At 42.3% G+C, this 18,285-nt stretch overlaps 1 protein-coding gene across 12 annotated transcripts in view; it reads left to right on the top strand.

Annotated features, from left to right (window-relative positions):
* Nucleotides 1–18,285, top strand: part of rbfox3a (RNA binding fox-1 homolog 3a) — a 239,756-nt gene that overhangs the window by 201,102 nt on the left and 20,369 nt on the right. For 10 of the 12 annotated variants that reach the window (XR_002167726.1, XM_019865687.1, XM_019865686.1 and 7 more), the window contains 5 exons: nt 6,428–6,481; nt 8,797–8,889; nt 10,714–10,774; nt 12,527–12,580; nt 17,473–17,605. Coding sequence is in view for 11 of the 12 variants with exons in the window: in XM_019865687.1 (XP_019721246.1) it covers nt 6,428–6,481; nt 8,797–8,889; nt 10,714–10,774; nt 12,527–12,580; nt 17,473–17,605 (395 nt within the window). In the remaining variant the exon portion in view is untranslated. The remainder of the gene's footprint in view (nt 1–6,427; nt 6,482–8,796; nt 8,890–10,713; nt 10,775–12,526; nt 12,581–17,472; nt 17,606–18,285) is intronic. The other 2 variants (XM_019865692.1, XM_019865690.1) reach the window with 1 other exon arrangement.

Below are 18,285 nucleotides of genomic sequence, written 5' to 3'. Positions count from 1 at the left end.
TCTCCAGTCACTTAGTGGATTCTCCGAGGCACTGAACACTGCACCGCAATTAACCAATGATGGCATCAGACCGGGTGAAAGGAACAGTAGAACGGGAAAAGGAGACAGACAGTCTCAGCCCGTCTTGTTGAACACACGCTCGCAAACACGCGGGAAGGGGATGGATTCAAATTACCGGTAAAATCTGTGCCAGGAGGAATTTGGTTTTGAAACGATAGCCCACTTTTTCCTCAAGAAAGCATTGTTGGGCAGTAAAAACTATTTGGTGAAGGATGACTATTGTATTTTTTTTGAGGAGACACATCATGAAAAATGTTCTTTTTGATTGCTGATGTCCAAAGAGCTGGTCCCCTGCATTGCCACATCTTGATTTTTGTACGAGTGCGAGCCTCATTTTGAACCATGGAAGACATTCAGCCCCCCCCCCCCCCCCACGAGTATGAATATTTAATAGGAGGTCGGAGTTATGCGTCTCCAACTCCCACACTCGCCTTCCTGTTTCGCAAATGGACTGAAACATCTGCTCCTGTGGGTTCCGCCAGCACTTCCCAGGCCTCCGAGCTCTTGATGTTCGGAGAAGGCACGGGAATGGAAGGGGGCCCGTCAGTCGAGAGACAATTAATGGGATTCTTCAGTGAGGTTAAAAGGGAGTTTATCCTCATTAGGTGTATGTGGGGTGACAGCGGCAGCTAGGGGTGCTGGAGTGAGTGTCGGCGCCTGTTTGGATTTGTGTATTCTTGAGCAGCCAATGATGGCATCAGACCGGGTGAAAGGAACAGTAGAACGGGAAAAGGAGAATAAAAGGAGACAGACAGTCTCAGCCCGTCTTGTTGAACACACGCTCGCAAACACGCGGGAAGGGGATGGATTCAAATTACCGGTAAAATCTGTGCCAGGAGGAATTTGGTTTTGAAACGATAGCCCACTTTTTCCTCAAGAAAGCATTGTTGGGCAGTAAAAACTATTTGGTGAAGGATGACTATTGTATTTTTTTTGAGGAGACACATCATGAAAAATGTTCTTTTTGATTGCTGATGTCCAAAGAGCTGGTCCCCTGCATTGCCACATCTTGATTTTTGTACGAGTGCGAGCCTCATTTTGAACCATGGAAGACATTCAGGCATACTGAGTCTGTTTTCTTTGACGTGCGCCCGGCTCACCTTGAACCACGTCTAACAATTGGCCCAAGTAGCCGAGTCACTATTTAGCCTGCAGCTAATTTCCAAAAACATGCGAGAAAGCCATTTTTAATTTTTTTTTTTTAGGATTTTTATGTCATAGGCTAGTTTCTAGGCTAGTTAGTTGCCAATTGCAAAACTGAAAGACTTTTGGATGAATGGATGAATTAATCTTCGCAAACAGCATTGCCAGTGTTCGCTTCTGATAAGCGATGCAAAACTCAAAAGTTGTCGGTGAAGTCGCCTCCTGACAGATGTGTTCACTGTTCCTTTGTTTTCATAGTTCCCTTGAGTCAGGATTTCGCTTTGGAAACCCAACGACAACCCGACCAAAGCCAAGACAAGTCAGTACTGTGCAATGGAAAACCAACAATTGGGTTGTTCTTGAATGGGGTATTTTTCCTGAGCCGAAGGCAGAAGCAATTGCCGTAAAATGTGTCTGGGTCCCCCCCCCCCCTCACTAATATAGATTTCAGAAGAACCGAAGAACTTCCGTTCACTTAAATTGGGATGTGTGAGCAGCAGACACAAATCTATTACAGTTCCACTAAACTACCGCCGCGATGCAAACAAAGGCAATAACTGGGCATTACGGCAAATGGAATTCGGAGTCATCTCAGCCAAAGTTGTAATAGAAAAGCATTATGAGAGCATTAAACGAAGCCATATAAAGAAGTTCAATCAAAGGCGAATCCCAAGAAATGCACGTATGGTGAACAATAAAGTAAACATAACCTCCAAAAGCAGTTAAAAAAAAATATTTAAAAGCATTAGTTTCCAGCTAAAGTGCAGCATCGCCAGAAAGACAACTTTATCATCAGCCAAGTTGGAGCTTAATTCATAATTAGATCAGGACAATTGGGAGGCGATTATCAGGTCAGGGAGGAGAATCTTAATGGCAGACTGATTATCGGCATGAACACCATCACACCATTAATTAAATTCTCTTCATCAAATCACTGAGATCTCCACATATAATTCTACACAAACTTATCTTTGTATACCACTTTTATTTTTTTATTCATTTATTGTAACTACATCATCATTTCGAACGCTCGGAAAGCTAAAGCGTCCGGACCCGCGCCGTTTAGCCTTACGCGGGGGTGAAACCTGACAAGTTGAGACGCAGGACTGCTGTCCCTTGAGTATCGGCTGCGTTTAATTAATAAACAGGCACTTAGTGAGCCAACCGCAAGAGGGTCCTTACTGTCACCCTCCCAGAGGTAGGGGTCCTAAATGAGTCATTAGATACTCGACACACAGTCACTGCCGACATACTGCCTGTTTGTACGTGGATGTGAGTGTATGCATAGGGGGTCGGGTAGTGTGGTAATAGCATTTTAATGATAGCTACACCTGCCTAATCACCTGTTCAGGAGCCTTGCAGCATTCCACGTAACCCGGCATTCTCAACACGGGAATTATTTTTAATGTGTCCTGTTCAAAGCTTCCCTCTCATTTGCCTTCCCAATGATTCCACAAGGCTCCATTCTCGCCTTCTCCGCATCTCAGGAAGCGAGGTGTAATTATAATCCAAACTTGGCTAATTCACATCAACATATCATTGGAGTCGTACAAAATAGCTTTTTGCAACGTCAGGGGTTTGTACTCCCAAGTGCAAACGAGTCGATGCGGGACAGTACGTGTGTTTAGACAAGAGTTTGTGATAGATTTCTTCTTTTTATTTTTTTAATGTATCGTCAAATCAATACAGGTGAAACTTTATGAGCATCAATAACTCGTTGCAGACAGTTTAGAATGTTTTCTTTTTTTTTATTCCTAAAATCACGATGGAATTTGTGCTGTAAAAAAGACCCATTTAATAAAAACAAAAACCAATGATACAACACCAGGGGTCTGTATTTCTCTCTCTCTCTCTCTCTCTCTCTCTCTCTCTCTCTCTCTCTCTCTCTCTGTCTCTTAATAAGTTACATTTCGGATCCTGCTCTATTGTGTCAAGTCCCTAGCGCCAACTTCTGAAATGATTTGGCGCCATAGCAACAAAACCGAATTGAATCGACTGGGGACTCGAGTAATGACACCGAAAATGGATGGATGGATGTACTGAATAGAATTTTTGGATCCATCCATCCATCCCTTTTCTACACCGCTTATCCTCATTGTAGTGACGGTTGTGCTGGAGCAGCCTCTCAGTTCATGGTGATGTGAAGCTATCCTTATTGTAGACAGTGACGCTGGTGTTGCATCAGCTTTCAGTTCTTGGTTATTTCTGACTTACCAGTGTCATAAAAGCTTGGAACCGAGCGCCTTCGGGGACAAGCTAGACCGACTCTGTGATGCTCCCGAGCCTGGATGAATCTGTGAAGTTGCAGTCAAGAAGGGCATCCGTCTGTAAAGTCGATGCCAAATTGTATTTGGAAGTGAGAGATAATGAAGTTGAGAAAAAGGAACGCCCAGAGCTGGACTATTTGGAGAAGGCTTATCCAAAACGTATAAGCGTGCATATTTTTCCAACGTTGAGCAAAGATGCAGTAAGTGGAGAATACGGGGAGAATACTCAAACCTCACATGGGAAGTCCGAGGGTGAGATTCGAACCCCATACTGCACCTTGGAATGTGAGGCAACCATGCAAACCACTTGACCGCCTTTTCTGCATGTTTAAAACTAGTGACCACGATTATATAAAACCTCTGCTTGACCACAATCGCACACGGGGACTATCCTCACTCTGCAGTCCTAATACCCTTTCTTTAAAGCTAACTTGAGGACATTGATGGAGAAGGATAGCTCAACAATGCAGCATTGCACTTAAGTGCGGCTGACGTATCTATAAATTACAATTGGGGAAACCTGCTGTTCCGCTGACAAACTCAAAACGATGTGCACTCAAGTGTCGGACACCTCTGTCAAGATTATCTATTTGAAAGTACTCAAAGTACTTGAGTTTGAGTATTCCGAAAAAAAACTGGGTACATGGATCCAGTATTAATCATCTTCTTTCTTGAATGGAACTGGCAAAGACAAAAAGCCACGCCAATGAAAGTTGATTCCAAATGTCGTGGTGGTCTGAAGGAGCTCTTGAGTTTAACGATGTGTTGGAGCTCCACTCATGAGTTCATGTTGATCGCTAACCTTGCCAGGCAGTATGGTAATACTCAACCTTGCATTCTGCATAACTAGACCTTGAATCACACTTTATTTCAATGAATAAATAAAGATGGCGCAGACAACAGAGTAAAGGCAAGGTCGCCGTGCCAGCCCTGAAAATTAGAGATGCCGACCAACAATTTCATATGCAACATTTATGTAAAGAAAGTGCTATTTTCAATCATATGAGCATTTGATTCCATTCTGATCCAATTCAACCCTTTCTACAGTGGACAGCTTATGCTATCAGGTTACAGCTTATCATTATTTGTGCATGAAAAGAGTTGAAATGTATTCTCAACAGTGACGCGAAACAAGCTTTGGAATCATTCAATCAGTCACAGTGTTGTGTGTAAGTGGCAGAGATCAGAGACACGCATTCTGATATTTGTCTGGGGCTGGCCCCAGTGAGAGGCCTATCTACAGACCACTGAGCAAGCAATTTTGTTCGGCTAGCAAGGTTTTTCTCTCCGCTCACACAATCTGGGCTTTATTTCCTCCCAGCGGAAGGTTGCATTTGGAGTGTGTACACGTGTTGCTCAACCTTGGCGATTCGTGTTGCTTCATTTCGTGTGAAATAGAAGCTGGCACATGGCGACAGTTTGTAAATCATTTGGGGTTGTTGGATGTGTTCTTGCCTTTTTCTACCCACTTTTTTTTCAGGAAATCGCAAGAAAATGTCAATGGGCACGGGTAGACATGCTGTGGCCACACTGCCCGAAGCGATATTTCACTATAAAAACAGTGGTTTTTGCCGCTTTTGCCAAGCCGAGCTTGAATAGTTTTTATTTATTACAGAATATTTCTTTTTGTATAAAATCCGACTGAATCCTCATGAGAACGATCTCCTCTACCTGAAATCCGGTTCGATTTACACTACACGGTTTAAGCTGCTCAATTCAGACTTCGTTTTTCGTCATATGGCTGAGTTAAGATAAGCTTGATGGCAGCGTAAACATCCAAACAGATTCTCAGAACTAATCCAGCCTCGATCACACCGTATGTTGATGAAGAAGATCAGGTTTTCCGAAATACATGTGTGAAATTTGTCAGTCAGATGTTCAAAAAGGAGTTCAATGTACCGTATTTTCCGTACTATAAGGCGCACCTAAAAGCATTCAAGTTTCTCAAAAGCCGACAGTGCGCCTTATAATCTGATGCGCCTTATATATGAATCAATGTTCTGGTTTCTTGAACGTAGTATTTTAAATATTCTGTAAAGTGCTTTGTTGCAGCCGCCGTGGTTGTGAAGGCTCTATATAAATAAAATTGTATTGTATTCCTTTAGAGTAGCTCCAACTAGTGGATGCATAATGCAATTGCAGTCACTATTGTAGTTTCTAGTCTTTGCGCCTTATAATGCTCTGCGCCGTATATATGAAAACAGTTTTAAAATCGGCCATTCATTGAAGGTGCGCCTTATACACCGACGCACTTTACAGTGCGGAAAATACGGTAATTAGTTTAAAAAAAAAAAAGAGAGATACAAGGGGGAAGCCCTTCGTACTTGACATGCTGCCAAAAGTCGGTTACTGCACTACTGACTGTGTTTGTTTTATTTTCCTGGCCTTATTGGCTGTAATTTTGACTTTACTACGGCATTATTGTAAACTCACACAGGATGATTCCAGCAGAAACCGGTATCTTCTCTAAGTGAAAATTTGAGACACTCTAATTGTGTTTTATCTAAAGAGGGAGAAAAAAAAAACAACATACAATGATGGGCATCATTAAGATCACTGGTGTGTGCCAATACATTGCACAGCTATAGCATCTGCCTTGGTAATGTTCATTAAGAGCAGAAAGCCTTTCGCGCCAATACACACACACACATGCCCATATACGCTCGTCTTTATCACCACAACGGAGCAAACACGGCATTAAATGGCATCGAGCGTAAATGAGTGTTTTAATAATCTAATTGTCAGGTCAAGAGGAGTTTGATCATTTAGAGAATTGCATACTTGACTTGCATGTTCGACAATTTAATGAAGAAAACTTTCAGAATAAACGCGACGCAGGGGTTTGGGGATTTCATTTGATATTTTATTCGCAAGATGACTGCCTGCCCGCATTCTAATGACCCCATTCTGTTTTCTCACCCTGCCCTCTCCTCCTTGTCCCGTCTTGTCTCCAACAGCAATTTGGCAAGATTTTGGATGTGGAGATTATTTTTAACGAGCGAGGCTCCAAGGTAAGTCAACATCGAGGTCTACAGTGCACATGTGAATATGTTTTGTATTTCCTCTGACTTTAGTCAGTATCCCTTGTCTGCATTTTCTCCTCCTCTGTCTTCACAGCTCTTTCTTTCACTCCGTCTAAGGATAATTACAAAGTTATCAGTTCCAATTGCCTTCAGGCAGCTCTTAGACATTTCCCGCCTGCCACCATACGTTGAGACCGACGCTCAACCGCCTCCTCTTATCCTAACGCTGACATCAGGCCGCTCACAGTATGCAAACACGCGCGCACTGTCCCAGACTAGTTAGCTCCCTGACCTACAGCAGTGGGAGATAACCGCATATGGTGGGGGGAGCAAGCAAAAAAGACGGAGGCGATCAAATAAACAAATTCAGCCTCACCGGCTGTCAACGTCGAACGTGCGAGTCTGACAAACGTATTAGCTAGCAGCACACACCAGCCGCAGCCGGTCAAGAATACACAAATGGAACACGTTGGCCGGCAGATTATTCTTGAAGGACACCCATTAGGCACGTTTTTGACAGTTTAATTGTGTCACATCATTAACTGATAACATGTAAAAGTGGGAAGAGAGGGAGGGATAATTGCATCCAAGAACCCTCGGATGCAACCCGGCACACAGTGTCGTGGCCCCTTAAAGCATGTGGCACGCCAGAGTCCAGAAGAGGAAGTGAGCGTTCTCAAATTTGCATAAATTAATAGAGGCATGAGTGGAAAAAGACCTGCAAACGATATAATCGATGGGGAAAAAAAACAACCGATGTGATGCTGATTCAGTGAAATTACGTGCTTGTGACGGTTCAAGGGATTTGATCAATACAAATCTATATATTGAGAGAGAGAGATGGGTATCAAAAATACTTCAAAATGTGTGTGTGTGTGTGTGTGTGTGTGTGTGTGTGTGTGTGTGTGTGTGTGTGTGTGTTTATTTATTTATTTATATATTTTTTCCAATTACATCATAATCGTAATGAGGAAATCAGGAAATTAAAGATCATTTTTTTCACCCCTGCTGGTATTCTTTTTCCGTTTCCAATTCAATGAACCTTTCTTTTGGCCTCCCGTCAGAATCAGGCCTCTTGAGCTTGAAAATTAAAACGAATCGGAATGAGTTTTGTCACTTAGCCTCTGATTGGTTGAGAGCACAATTATGAATTAAAACCACATTTTTTGTTCATTATACTAACTCAAATTAAATGTAATTATCGCAAAAATATCCTTCGTTTTTTTTCCATCTTTGTTAATTAATTTCATTATTTTAAATGTATATATTTTGGTATTACCGTTCGATTAAACAGAGGAATGAAGGTCAAACAGTTGTTTGGAAACTGCAGTTGACTTAAGTTTATCACACCATACTAAGAGCTAAAGAACCCCCCCCCCCAAAAAAAAAAATCCAACAAACCCACTCTAAAAAGTAATTAAATCTACCTGATTATTTCAAAAGTAAATAAATAAAAATAATTGTTTTGAAAAATCAAACTATGACAGCCCTGGTTCCCACTTGGATGAAAACGTATAGAAAGACCCTGTCGGGAATCAAATAAATCGTGTGGCGCCGGTGGACAAATTAACATTAACACTCACATAATATGATTGAGTGACACTTCGGATACAGCAAAAGGGCTTCCTTCAGTTGAAAATAAAGAAAAAGGCAGAAAAATACATATCGCTTGATGTGTGACGCGGTATATTTAATCCTGTTTCAATTCTGCAGGTACGCGGGAACGCCCAATGAGTATATTTATATTTCGATTTCAGCATCCGCGCAGTGTCTTCTTCACTTCTCCCGCTCGGTCTCAAACTCAGACAGGGTCTCGTGAGTGAGCTGCACACCCTGGGGCTGAGTCACTCATGGCTGACAAGTGTCATATTTTATGGCCTATATCTACTTCTGTGACCAGCAGAGGGACACGCACTGGACTTGTGCACGTGCACACCATCAACCGTCCACCTATCCTCACCTGTAGGGCTTGCGGGCGTGCTCACTCTTTTATCTAATTCTTCTGGGTCCAATGATTTGTGGAAATGTATTTGCAGTGGGCAATGAAAAGACAAACCCGAGAAGGGAAAGTGTCACACATGAAGTGCTCTTGTTTCCGTTCAGACGGTCGTGTCACAGATGTGTGTGCAAATGTCCTGTTTTCCAACCTTCCGAGCCCCCAAGTCCCATTTCCTAACCTCCAGGCCTCTCATCTCTGCTTTTGTCTTTTTTCCCCTCTCTTCTTTTCTTCCCCTCCCCTCCCCCCCCTCCTCACTTCCATCCTTCGTTTCTATATTTTTAACCTCACTTCCTTGCAACTGCAGGGCTTTGGGTTTGTAACATTTGAAACAACCGCCGATGCTGATCGCGCACGGGAGAAACTAAATGGTACAATCGTAGAAGGACGCAAAATAGAGGTGCCTGTTTGTTTGGTTTTTTTTCCTGTCTTTGCCTATGGTCCCCGCCCCTTTTCTCCCTCGCCGACTTGTAACCCCCTCCTCCCGCCCCCTGACTCTGTCTTTCCTTTTTCCTTCTGCCTGAAGTTTCCTGCAATACCTTCCCTCTCTTGCATTCATCTCGTGTCTTCCACCTGCCTGCTGCACCTTGAACGCTGCATGCTGAAGCCTGATCTGATCTGTAAGTGTTTGTGACAAAGACAGAGGGAGAGCGATTCGGCGACGTTTGAGTGTTTTGACACAAACAATGAATTACCACTTTGCTCATGACGGATTGTGGCATGTGTGTTTGTGTGTGCATGCGCACGCAGTCACATCAGTTTGTTTTTTGGGCAGTTCAAAAGAAAGACATTGGATTCAAATCATAGTGTCTCTTGTGCACAGTATAAATCAGCAGATTATTTATTTTTTGAACCCTTTCGTGGACAGCGGTTACTACAGTGAACAGCCTATCAGGTTATCAGGTTACAGGTTATCATTATTGGTCCATGAAAGGGTGAATGGTCTATTTGCTCTCTTCCTCATCGAAACACTAGAAAAGTGTCAATAAAAACGTTTGCCACAGTGCGCTGAAGTGGCGCACGCTGCAAGAAAATGCAGAGTTGAAGGAATTTTGTCATACGCGATATGACATGACACCTTCTTGTGACTGGTTCCAGATCAGCCCTGAAATCGTTCATCGTGAAATTGTACTGATAAATAAATTAAATGCCATGACGAGAATGGTTTCTGGCATTTCAAACATGCTTACACCAGCGGAAATTCTCCATCCTATCCATCGCCTCTCATTTTGCTGATGCCTCCTCATCACCACAAAAACCGTCATTGTTAAGCACAGCAGGGCTGCTTTCGACCTGCCTTTCCAATGGCATATTTAAAGATATGACATTAGCCCACAGAGTTCCCTTTTCAGGATTGGCAAATCAAAATGCGCATGATAAATTAATCTATTTGCATTGACTCCTCATGATATTTATTTATTTATGTATTTATTTATTAACGCTTGGATCGAAACACACCAAATTAACTGTGTTGCAAGTCAGCAGATGCAATCCCGGGTGCGCTCGGTTCGTAGCGTTCACATCTATTCGTGCGAGCAATCCAGTTTGCGCCAGTTTTTGTATGTGCAAACATTTAGAAATCAGTCCGTTGTGTGCAGTCAAACCCCCGTGGTGTCGCGTTCACAAATTCACCTATTTTGGTGCTCAAGCCAAAACGATCAGTCTCATCAAAATAATGCAGTGACACCATCTTATAGCATCTCGGATCGATAAAATGTTGAAATGAGAGCAAGAACCGTCAGTCGGTAGCCTCGTCTACATAAGAAGAAAACAAAATGACCTGCTGTTGTCTTTTGGTGAATAAGGGCAACTACAAATGTTTTTGGATTGATCCCTGTTATTCTGTATTCCAGTAATTTTGTTGAAAGGAGGATGCGTGCGTGTCGATTGGATTTTTACCAGAGCCTGGCTTGTGAATGACTGGTTGAGTTGCAGAATTATTCTTTGAAAACTTTGATCCTGCAAGATTGTCACAATTGGTGTATTTTAATGCTTGATGATTACATTTTGTCGACAGCCCTTTCAATTTTTTATGCATTATCTGTTTACGTTTTTTCTTTCTTATTACATGTTAGAATATATAGAAAATCTAACTGTTGACTGCATGTAGCCTGACTTCAAAAAAAAATGAGCATGGAAGGTGGTTATGATTCAATGCAATACAACGCATAGTGTGTGTGTGTCCAGCTTTGCCTAATTCGAACTTCTGCCTGCCTGCTGACAGGTCAATAATGCCACAGCAAGAGTAATGACCAACAAAAAAGTGGCAAACCCTTACGCAAACGGTAAGATGTAACCTTTATTTGTATCTTTGTGCGTTTGCTCATTTGTTTTTTTCTGTTAGTGCCAGGTGATGTTTCATGGTGGCAAGCGCAAAGCAACAGACCTCTTGGTTATTTATCAAAGGTGGAGGGGAAACCCGAGTCTATTCACTTTTGGAAGAGAAAGGAAACAAAGGCTTGAGCGGGCGTCGTCCTTTTACTTGAGATGAATGAAATGCATATTTGTCATCGAGGGTGCTCAATCCATATGTGTCATCGGGAATAAAGTTTGAAATATCACACAAATAGCAAAGTGCAGGCAGGAGTTAATGGCAAGAGGAAAGGAATAGAAATAGAAAAACGAAAGAAGAGTCAATGAATATAGCACCCCACTCGGACTCTCCCCATGGCGCACTTGTGCCTAAAATGCTACTCAAACCTCTGCCGCTGTGCAAAATATCAAGGTAACAATATAAGAAAATAAAACCGAACATCCATTTGGTCCTGGTGCTGCGTCATTAGTGAGTGAATGAGTTTTTCCCAATTATCAGACATTTCACCGCGTCGTCACACGCGCTAGCGGGTGGCAAAAGTCATCACAGTGTGGCTTGAATCATGATTTTAGCCTTCTCTAATTTGAATGTGTAAAGTGTCACTCAAAAAGCAGATCGAGTTATGCGAGGTAAATTGCTTCGAAAGGGAGATGGTATGCCGGCTGTAATTTGCATTTCTGCAGATAAATTGATTCGACTTTAGATGTGATGGAAATTCTGACATAACCTGATCACAGGCGGGCTAATTAATTGACTTTTCTGTTCAGATTAATGGCAGATGTGCTCTTTTGACACTCAAGCGGGGAGGCAGGCCAGGCTAATTTTGGTTTGTTAAATTACTCAATGACAACCCAATCAAACATTTTATACATACCTCTGAACAAATGTCTTGTGTGCCTGCGGAAGAGGTTTATCCTCTCTCCCCCGTATCAACTCCCTTTATCCTCCTCACCCAGAGGTTCCTCTAGATTCATTTGAATGTATTTTTTTTCATGGAAATGGAAGTGAACCTTATCCTTATAGGGTACCTCTGGCAAGACAACCCCAAACGCAACATTAGTCAGTCACTTCACCCAGAAGGATTGTATCAGGCGTATTGTTTACAAACATCATGTAGTGGTCTTGACTGCCTAATGGGTGACCAGATGAATGAGGTTAGGGTCCAAAAGTGCTTTGAGCATGCTGTGATATTCACTTTACATATAATCTTCAAAAAAAAAAAAAAAAAAAGACAATTCAAAATTCTGATGTGCACTGATCCATTAAATCGATCCATTCATCCATTTTCTAGTCCAGTGAGTTTTGATAAGAAAGAAATATCCAACTTGGTTGATTTATAGTATTGTTTTATAGCTTTGCATTTTGCAGTTGAACCAATGTATACAGTGTATTTGATTTTTTTTTTTTTTAAACATAAATTACAATTGTGTCCCCTCTGGTTTTGTATTAATATTCTCTACAGTCTATAAGATTAACAAAATGAAAATATATTTCGATATGTATTCTTATATTTAACTTTGAGGGACAGCGGTTACTACAGTGGACGGCTTATTATGTTATCAGGTTACAGGGTGCATGAAAGGGTTACTGTGTTTATTTGTGTTGGTCTAAATCCATCAATTTTCTATCCTGATTATTTTCATTCGCTTCACAAAAATTAGTATCCGCAAAACTCGGAGCCAATACTGACTTGCGTTTGTGTTATGTGTGTATTCTTTTGCAGGCTGGAAGCTGAATCCAGTGGTTGGAGCCGTTTATAGTCCTGAATTTTATGCAGGTATGAAAACATACATAAATTTTACATATATATATATATTTTTTTTTTTTTTTTTTGCAGTATATGTCTTGCATGAACACATGCACTGGACTGACCATATCATGCAAATGACGGATTTTCCACAGAGGCGCACGTGTGGCTGCGCTGACTTTCGTGTATTTGCGGAAGCGGCGTTTGAAATAGCGGCTTGGTTTCATGTGCCGAGACTGTTTGCTCACCATAACTGTACTCCTTTTTGCTCATTAGTCTGAAATCTGCTCATTGCTAGACAGCTTTACAGCACCCCTCTAAGTAACGGCTCAGACAGAGAGAGGCCATCCATCTTTTTTACTTCTCCCCCGCGCCCTCCCCTTCTCCCGACTTTTCTGCCCTTGTCCCAGTCGTGCGTCTCTCTCTCTCTCTAAATCCGCCAACCCAAACAAGCATCGGCGCATGAAGAGACGACCCCTTTCCCAATGCAAACAGGGTAATCTTTCATTTAGTTCCGTAATCCCACACAAATGACAAGCGCATCGTGGAACAAGCTGTTGTTCAAGTATAACATACGAAGAAAAGAAGTGCAACATCAGTTTGAAAAAGCAAGAACAGGTGGTGAATGCAGACTTGCCGAGTAAGGCCTATGAATACAGTCGATGTTAATCATGATTTCTCTTCTGGATCCAACAAGAACGCAAACGGGTTAAACAGACACCGTGTGACTGTTTTCACCTTGTCTCAAATTGACAACATTGAACGTTTCTGCTGCCCGATGTTTCCATGTGTCGCTCGGTTCACAGACTTTTCAGACCTGAGTCAGGATTCTTTTTTTTTTTTTGCCGTTGCAGTTTCAGTTCAAGAGTGTTGCTGTATATTGAGCGTGAGGTCTTTCTCCCTCTCTCTGTCTCCTCTGTTGAGAGCGATCGTGGGCATGTTGTTACTTTTGGCTGTGGGCCCTGAAGTGAAATTTTTGTAATTCTTTTAGGGACAGCGGTGGGGTTACAGATTATCATTATTTGTGCATGAAAGAGTTAAAGTACCGAGACTCCTCCATTGTTTGAATTCAGGGTTATCGTCTTTTTACATATTATGGCAATTAACGTGAAGTCGAGTAAATGAAACGAATGAGTCTGCGTAATGCCCATCACTGCCACATAATTGGCTTCGCAATATCCAGGTCCCTTCGTCATCGAAGTTGAGACCTGATTTTTATTTTTTCCCATGGATGACAGTTAAGAATATTAAAAAAAAATATATATAAAAAGTTCTGAAGAATGGATAATTCATGACGTCTATCTTTATGTAATTACTGTCGATGGATGTACGTGTACGAATTGGATGTCAACCAGAGTCGCGGAATATATTTTGTTTGACTTTCAAGATTACTCTGCATATAAAGCGGAAACAGGCTAATGTGCGAACGTTATGTGGCTCTTGACTTGGCTCTCATTGCATTTTATGGAGATGAGACTTGACTTTTTCTAGCTCTGGTAAAACAGCAGCGGCCTTGAAGTGGGGTGGGGGGGTAAAATTGAAACGGTCTCTAAATGGAATGTTCTATGGATTCACGTGTCCAACTCATACACATATCCAGTCTGGCGTTCTAATTTATAGGATGCTAATGTGTCGAGTGGTCTTAAACGCACCACTAAAGTTTGCCAAGCCGAAATGACACCATATGCTTCGTTCGCTCCCAGGACAAGAGCAAAATGACAGAATTTGAGGAAGGAAGACAACACACCAGAAAAAGATGAACCCAGTCATCCCTTTGTCTGTCTGCCCATTTCAAATTTTTTTTTTATACCCCTTTCCACTCATCAATCAAACCCACCAAGCCTTTTAGTCCGATATTACCAGCCGATATGAGTTAAACTGCAGATGGATTTGGATCTATATTTACAACTGCCAATAAATGACAATTAAAGCAAGAGAGGAGGAAGATGAATCCTCCATCCATGTTTATGAGACGAGTCAATATATATTTCAAAATTTCTCTGGGTTTATCACAGCTGTTATCAGCTGATTTAGCGGTGGAGGCCATGATGAATGGCATCTACTGTATGTACGCAGACGTAAATGAATCTCTTAAAATACGAATAATATATCATGTCGGGGACAAAAGTCTTGGGTCGTATCTCTTCATGAATCGAGTATTTGCCATTTGTTTGTTGTTTGCCGTTCCGTCACGCCCGCATCCCGGGGGCAAAAAGCAACGTCTGACGGAATAATTTTGGTGTGGAAGAATCTGACCGCCCTGCGCGGAAACTTGACCCGAGGCTGTTTAGACTGTCAGACTCAAAACGTGGCTCCAAATAAATAAATAAAAATAAATACACGTAGACACACTTCAAAATCTTGTCGGAAAATCATCTCAGAGCGACGGGAGCTGTTTCGCAGCCGGGACTGCGAATCCAGTTTCTGGATTAGTAAAGTGTCAACACATTTCCAAAAGATTGAAACTATAAAGTCTGTGTCATTTAGTAAGTTCGCCATATTATGACTGTTTCAAATGTTATGACTTTTTTTTTCCATTCCAGCTTCATCATCGCATGATGTCATTTCATAAAAGTGCATTGAAAACCTTCCAGGTTTCTGTTGCTGTAAATGAAGCCAACTTTCCATTTGCCTAATTAGAATTGTACATGGAAGGTTGCACTTTGAAAACTTGTTTTCAGCTCCCAAGGAGTGAAATGATCGTGACATGTCGGTGGCGGTGTAAGATATACACTGAACAAGCTGTTAACTCGCATAAAAGTTGAAGAAAGTGATGCGTTTAATGTTCAAATAAAAAGCAAAGCAAAAAAAAATTGCAATTGAGGGCTGCAGACTTTTGGTATTGGAATCAGTTTTACGTTCAAAACCCAAATTAGGCTGCGAGATTCTCCACGCAGAAGTGAAAGTACGTGGGATGAGGACATCTTCTGGAATAATTATGGCTGCATTTAATCTAGTTTGGGGCGGGAGCAAAGCAGGATGTAAAGCGAGATGTAAGGCCGATTAATCACCCCTTTATCAGACGGCTTTTCCCAGCACCCATCAGCTGAATCGGCCCCCATAAATCCCGGCTAGCTGACAGTGCACTCCATCTCAATTGCTAGGCTTGGCTACAGGTTTATTGTGCGCAAATCCCATTCAGGAGAATGACAGATGACCTCCGCATGCATGCAGACGCACATTCTCGCATCCCACTTCATACATGCCGTGTTAAATTTGACCCATGGAACCCAAAACATCCACACACCGATCATGTACTGGAGCAACTAGGGCCAGGTCGCGTGATATTCTATTCATGTACTGTATGATTGCTTTATATTTCATCTGTTGAGAAATTATGACATGACACACGTGTCAGGTATCATGACTGCCTGTCTGATGTTTCTATCAAACTAAAGAATTCGAACAGTTACCTCAATGCGAGTGAATGGTAGAGATCACCGAAGGACTCCCGGTTTAAGATGGCGGCTCGGTCTGCACGTTCTCAAGCAGCAGAGTCTCTTAATACTTTTTTACACGTGCTGAAAAATGTACACATTGAAATGCCAACATTACGGCTTTTGTGATGTTGTATCGTCGTTGGTCCTCTGCTTTCCAACAGTCACCGGCACCGCTAGCTATGATAATTCAATCCGGAGTGGTAAACTGGTGAATACATTTAAGATGAATTTAGTTTCTTGGTATGGTGTCAAAATATACCCATTGTTCTCAATTCATATGTATGTAGTTGTTTTTCCACTTTTTTTTTTTTTTATGGGCTTGTTAGATGTCATGCAAGACCCCTGCAATGATTCATGGGTTGTTACAGCACCACTGTAGCATGCACAAGCCATAGCTCATCGTCATGTTCCTTTCAGATGTGTCACGCCGCCACCGACAACACGTTGCTATATTCACACCCATCCATTAGCACGCTTGCTGGCGCACGCACGTACACACAAAGTAGAATTAATATCAGGACGTCCACTATTAAGAGAGCGGGGTAAAGAATCTGGGGTGGGAGGGGGAGGAAATTGATTTTTATCACCAACAGAATGCGTGCTGGCTGTGTGACATATTAATGCTGTTGTCCCGCTTGTTAGAATAGGACGGGGCAGAAACAGCAGATTGGTGTGGTTCTCCATCACTCTCCTGAGAGAGTAGGAGACAGGTCAGTGAAGGGAAAGGAAGGAGAGGAGGAGAGAGAGAGAAAGAGAGAGAGAGACAGAGAGAGAGCGCTAGCTTGATAGCTAGCTCGATAGGTAGCTCAATAGCCAGCTCGATAGATCGATGGGAGAATGGATGGATGGATCGATTGGATGGCTTACAACTGACCGCACAAAGAAAATAGCATCTGAAAGAAAGTTTTCTGATCATTATAAGACAAACACTCTTCAAAATGGAAGGAGTAGCATCATGCTCCGGGGCCATTTTGCTGCTAGTGAAATAACTACTCACAATGCATGTGGATTGTGAAAAGGGAATAGCACCTCTGAATTCTTCAACATGACCTCGAACCCCAAGTTAGACAGACAAAATATTCATACTTGTGTCCATGTCCGGACTACGAAAAATAAAATAAGTTTACAGTACTGTATTTATTCAGCGGGACCACGGGGTTGGACGCAAAGAACTGCAGCGGCGCGAAATGTAGCTCTACTATTGTCGCCAAAATGTTTGGGGTTTTTTTTCCCAATAATGCACAGCTAACTGTGTGCTAAAGAGAATTTTATTCAACCTAGACCTTCCATGATTCACCTTATATTTGTGTTACTCATAACACCCGTTTACGACGCTGACATCAATATCGCCATAGGCTACAAGCATGTGGAAATACAGATCCATAGCGTCTGCACTTTGTATTTTCACCCTGTTTTACCACTCTCAAACAATTAGTGCAACTAATTTCTCCCGCATTATTTTTCTGCGTGCTTTTGTTTCAGTCACAGGGTTTCCATACCCCACCGCAGGAGCAGCAGTGGCCTATAGAGGAGCCCATTTGCGAGGGAGGGGCCGGGCCGTCTATAACACGTTCCGTGCCGCACCACCCCCTCCGCCCATACCAGCCTACGGAGCGTGAGTGACATGCATACGTTCACGCGGTGAATAAATGTAATTCAGAAGTATTCAAACGTACCAGCGCACGCACGCGCGCGCGCGTTTACACGACACACTTGCAGTAATGGGAGAATGGTGAGTGGAAAACAAAAAGGCCACTTTCTAATAGAGCGGAAAATTGCTCTTTGATTCCAGAATGGCCAAATTTGTCTCTCTTTTTTCGAATGTGTCACTCTTTATTCAGCTGTGAATGAACTGCTATGACCTGCACTGCACACTCCAACGGGCCCACCTCAGTCAGAGTGGTGCTGTATGTCCGAGCTGGGGGGGAGGGGGAGTTTGCAGAGATGGTGGTAACCATGTGTAACCATGCTGAAATGATAGGACAGCAAATTTACCGGTATTTCATTATTTTGTGTTTTTTTGAGAGAGAGAGAAAGAGAGAGAGAGACAGAGAGAGAGCGCTAGCTTGATAGCTAGCTCGATAGGTAGCTCAATAGCCAGCTCGATAGATCGATGGGAGAATGGATGGATGGATCGATTGGATGGCTTACAACTGACCGCACAAAGAAAATAGCATCTGAAAGAAAGTTTTCTGATCATTATAAGACAAACACTCTTAAAAGTGGAAGGAGTAGCATCATGCTCCGGGGCTATTTTGCTGCTAGTGAAATAACTACTCACAATGCATGTGGATT

The sequence above is a fragment of the Hippocampus comes genome, unplaced genomic scaffold (genome assembly GCF_001891065.2).
Source record: "Hippocampus comes isolate QL1 unplaced genomic scaffold, H_comes_QL1_v1.1 scaffold58, whole genome shotgun sequence".
Taxonomy (NCBI): Eukaryota; Metazoa; Chordata; class Actinopteri; order Syngnathiformes; family Syngnathidae; genus Hippocampus; species Hippocampus comes.
The sequence above is the reverse complement of the archived record's forward strand: the minus strand, read 5'-3'. Positions and strand labels throughout refer to the sequence as shown.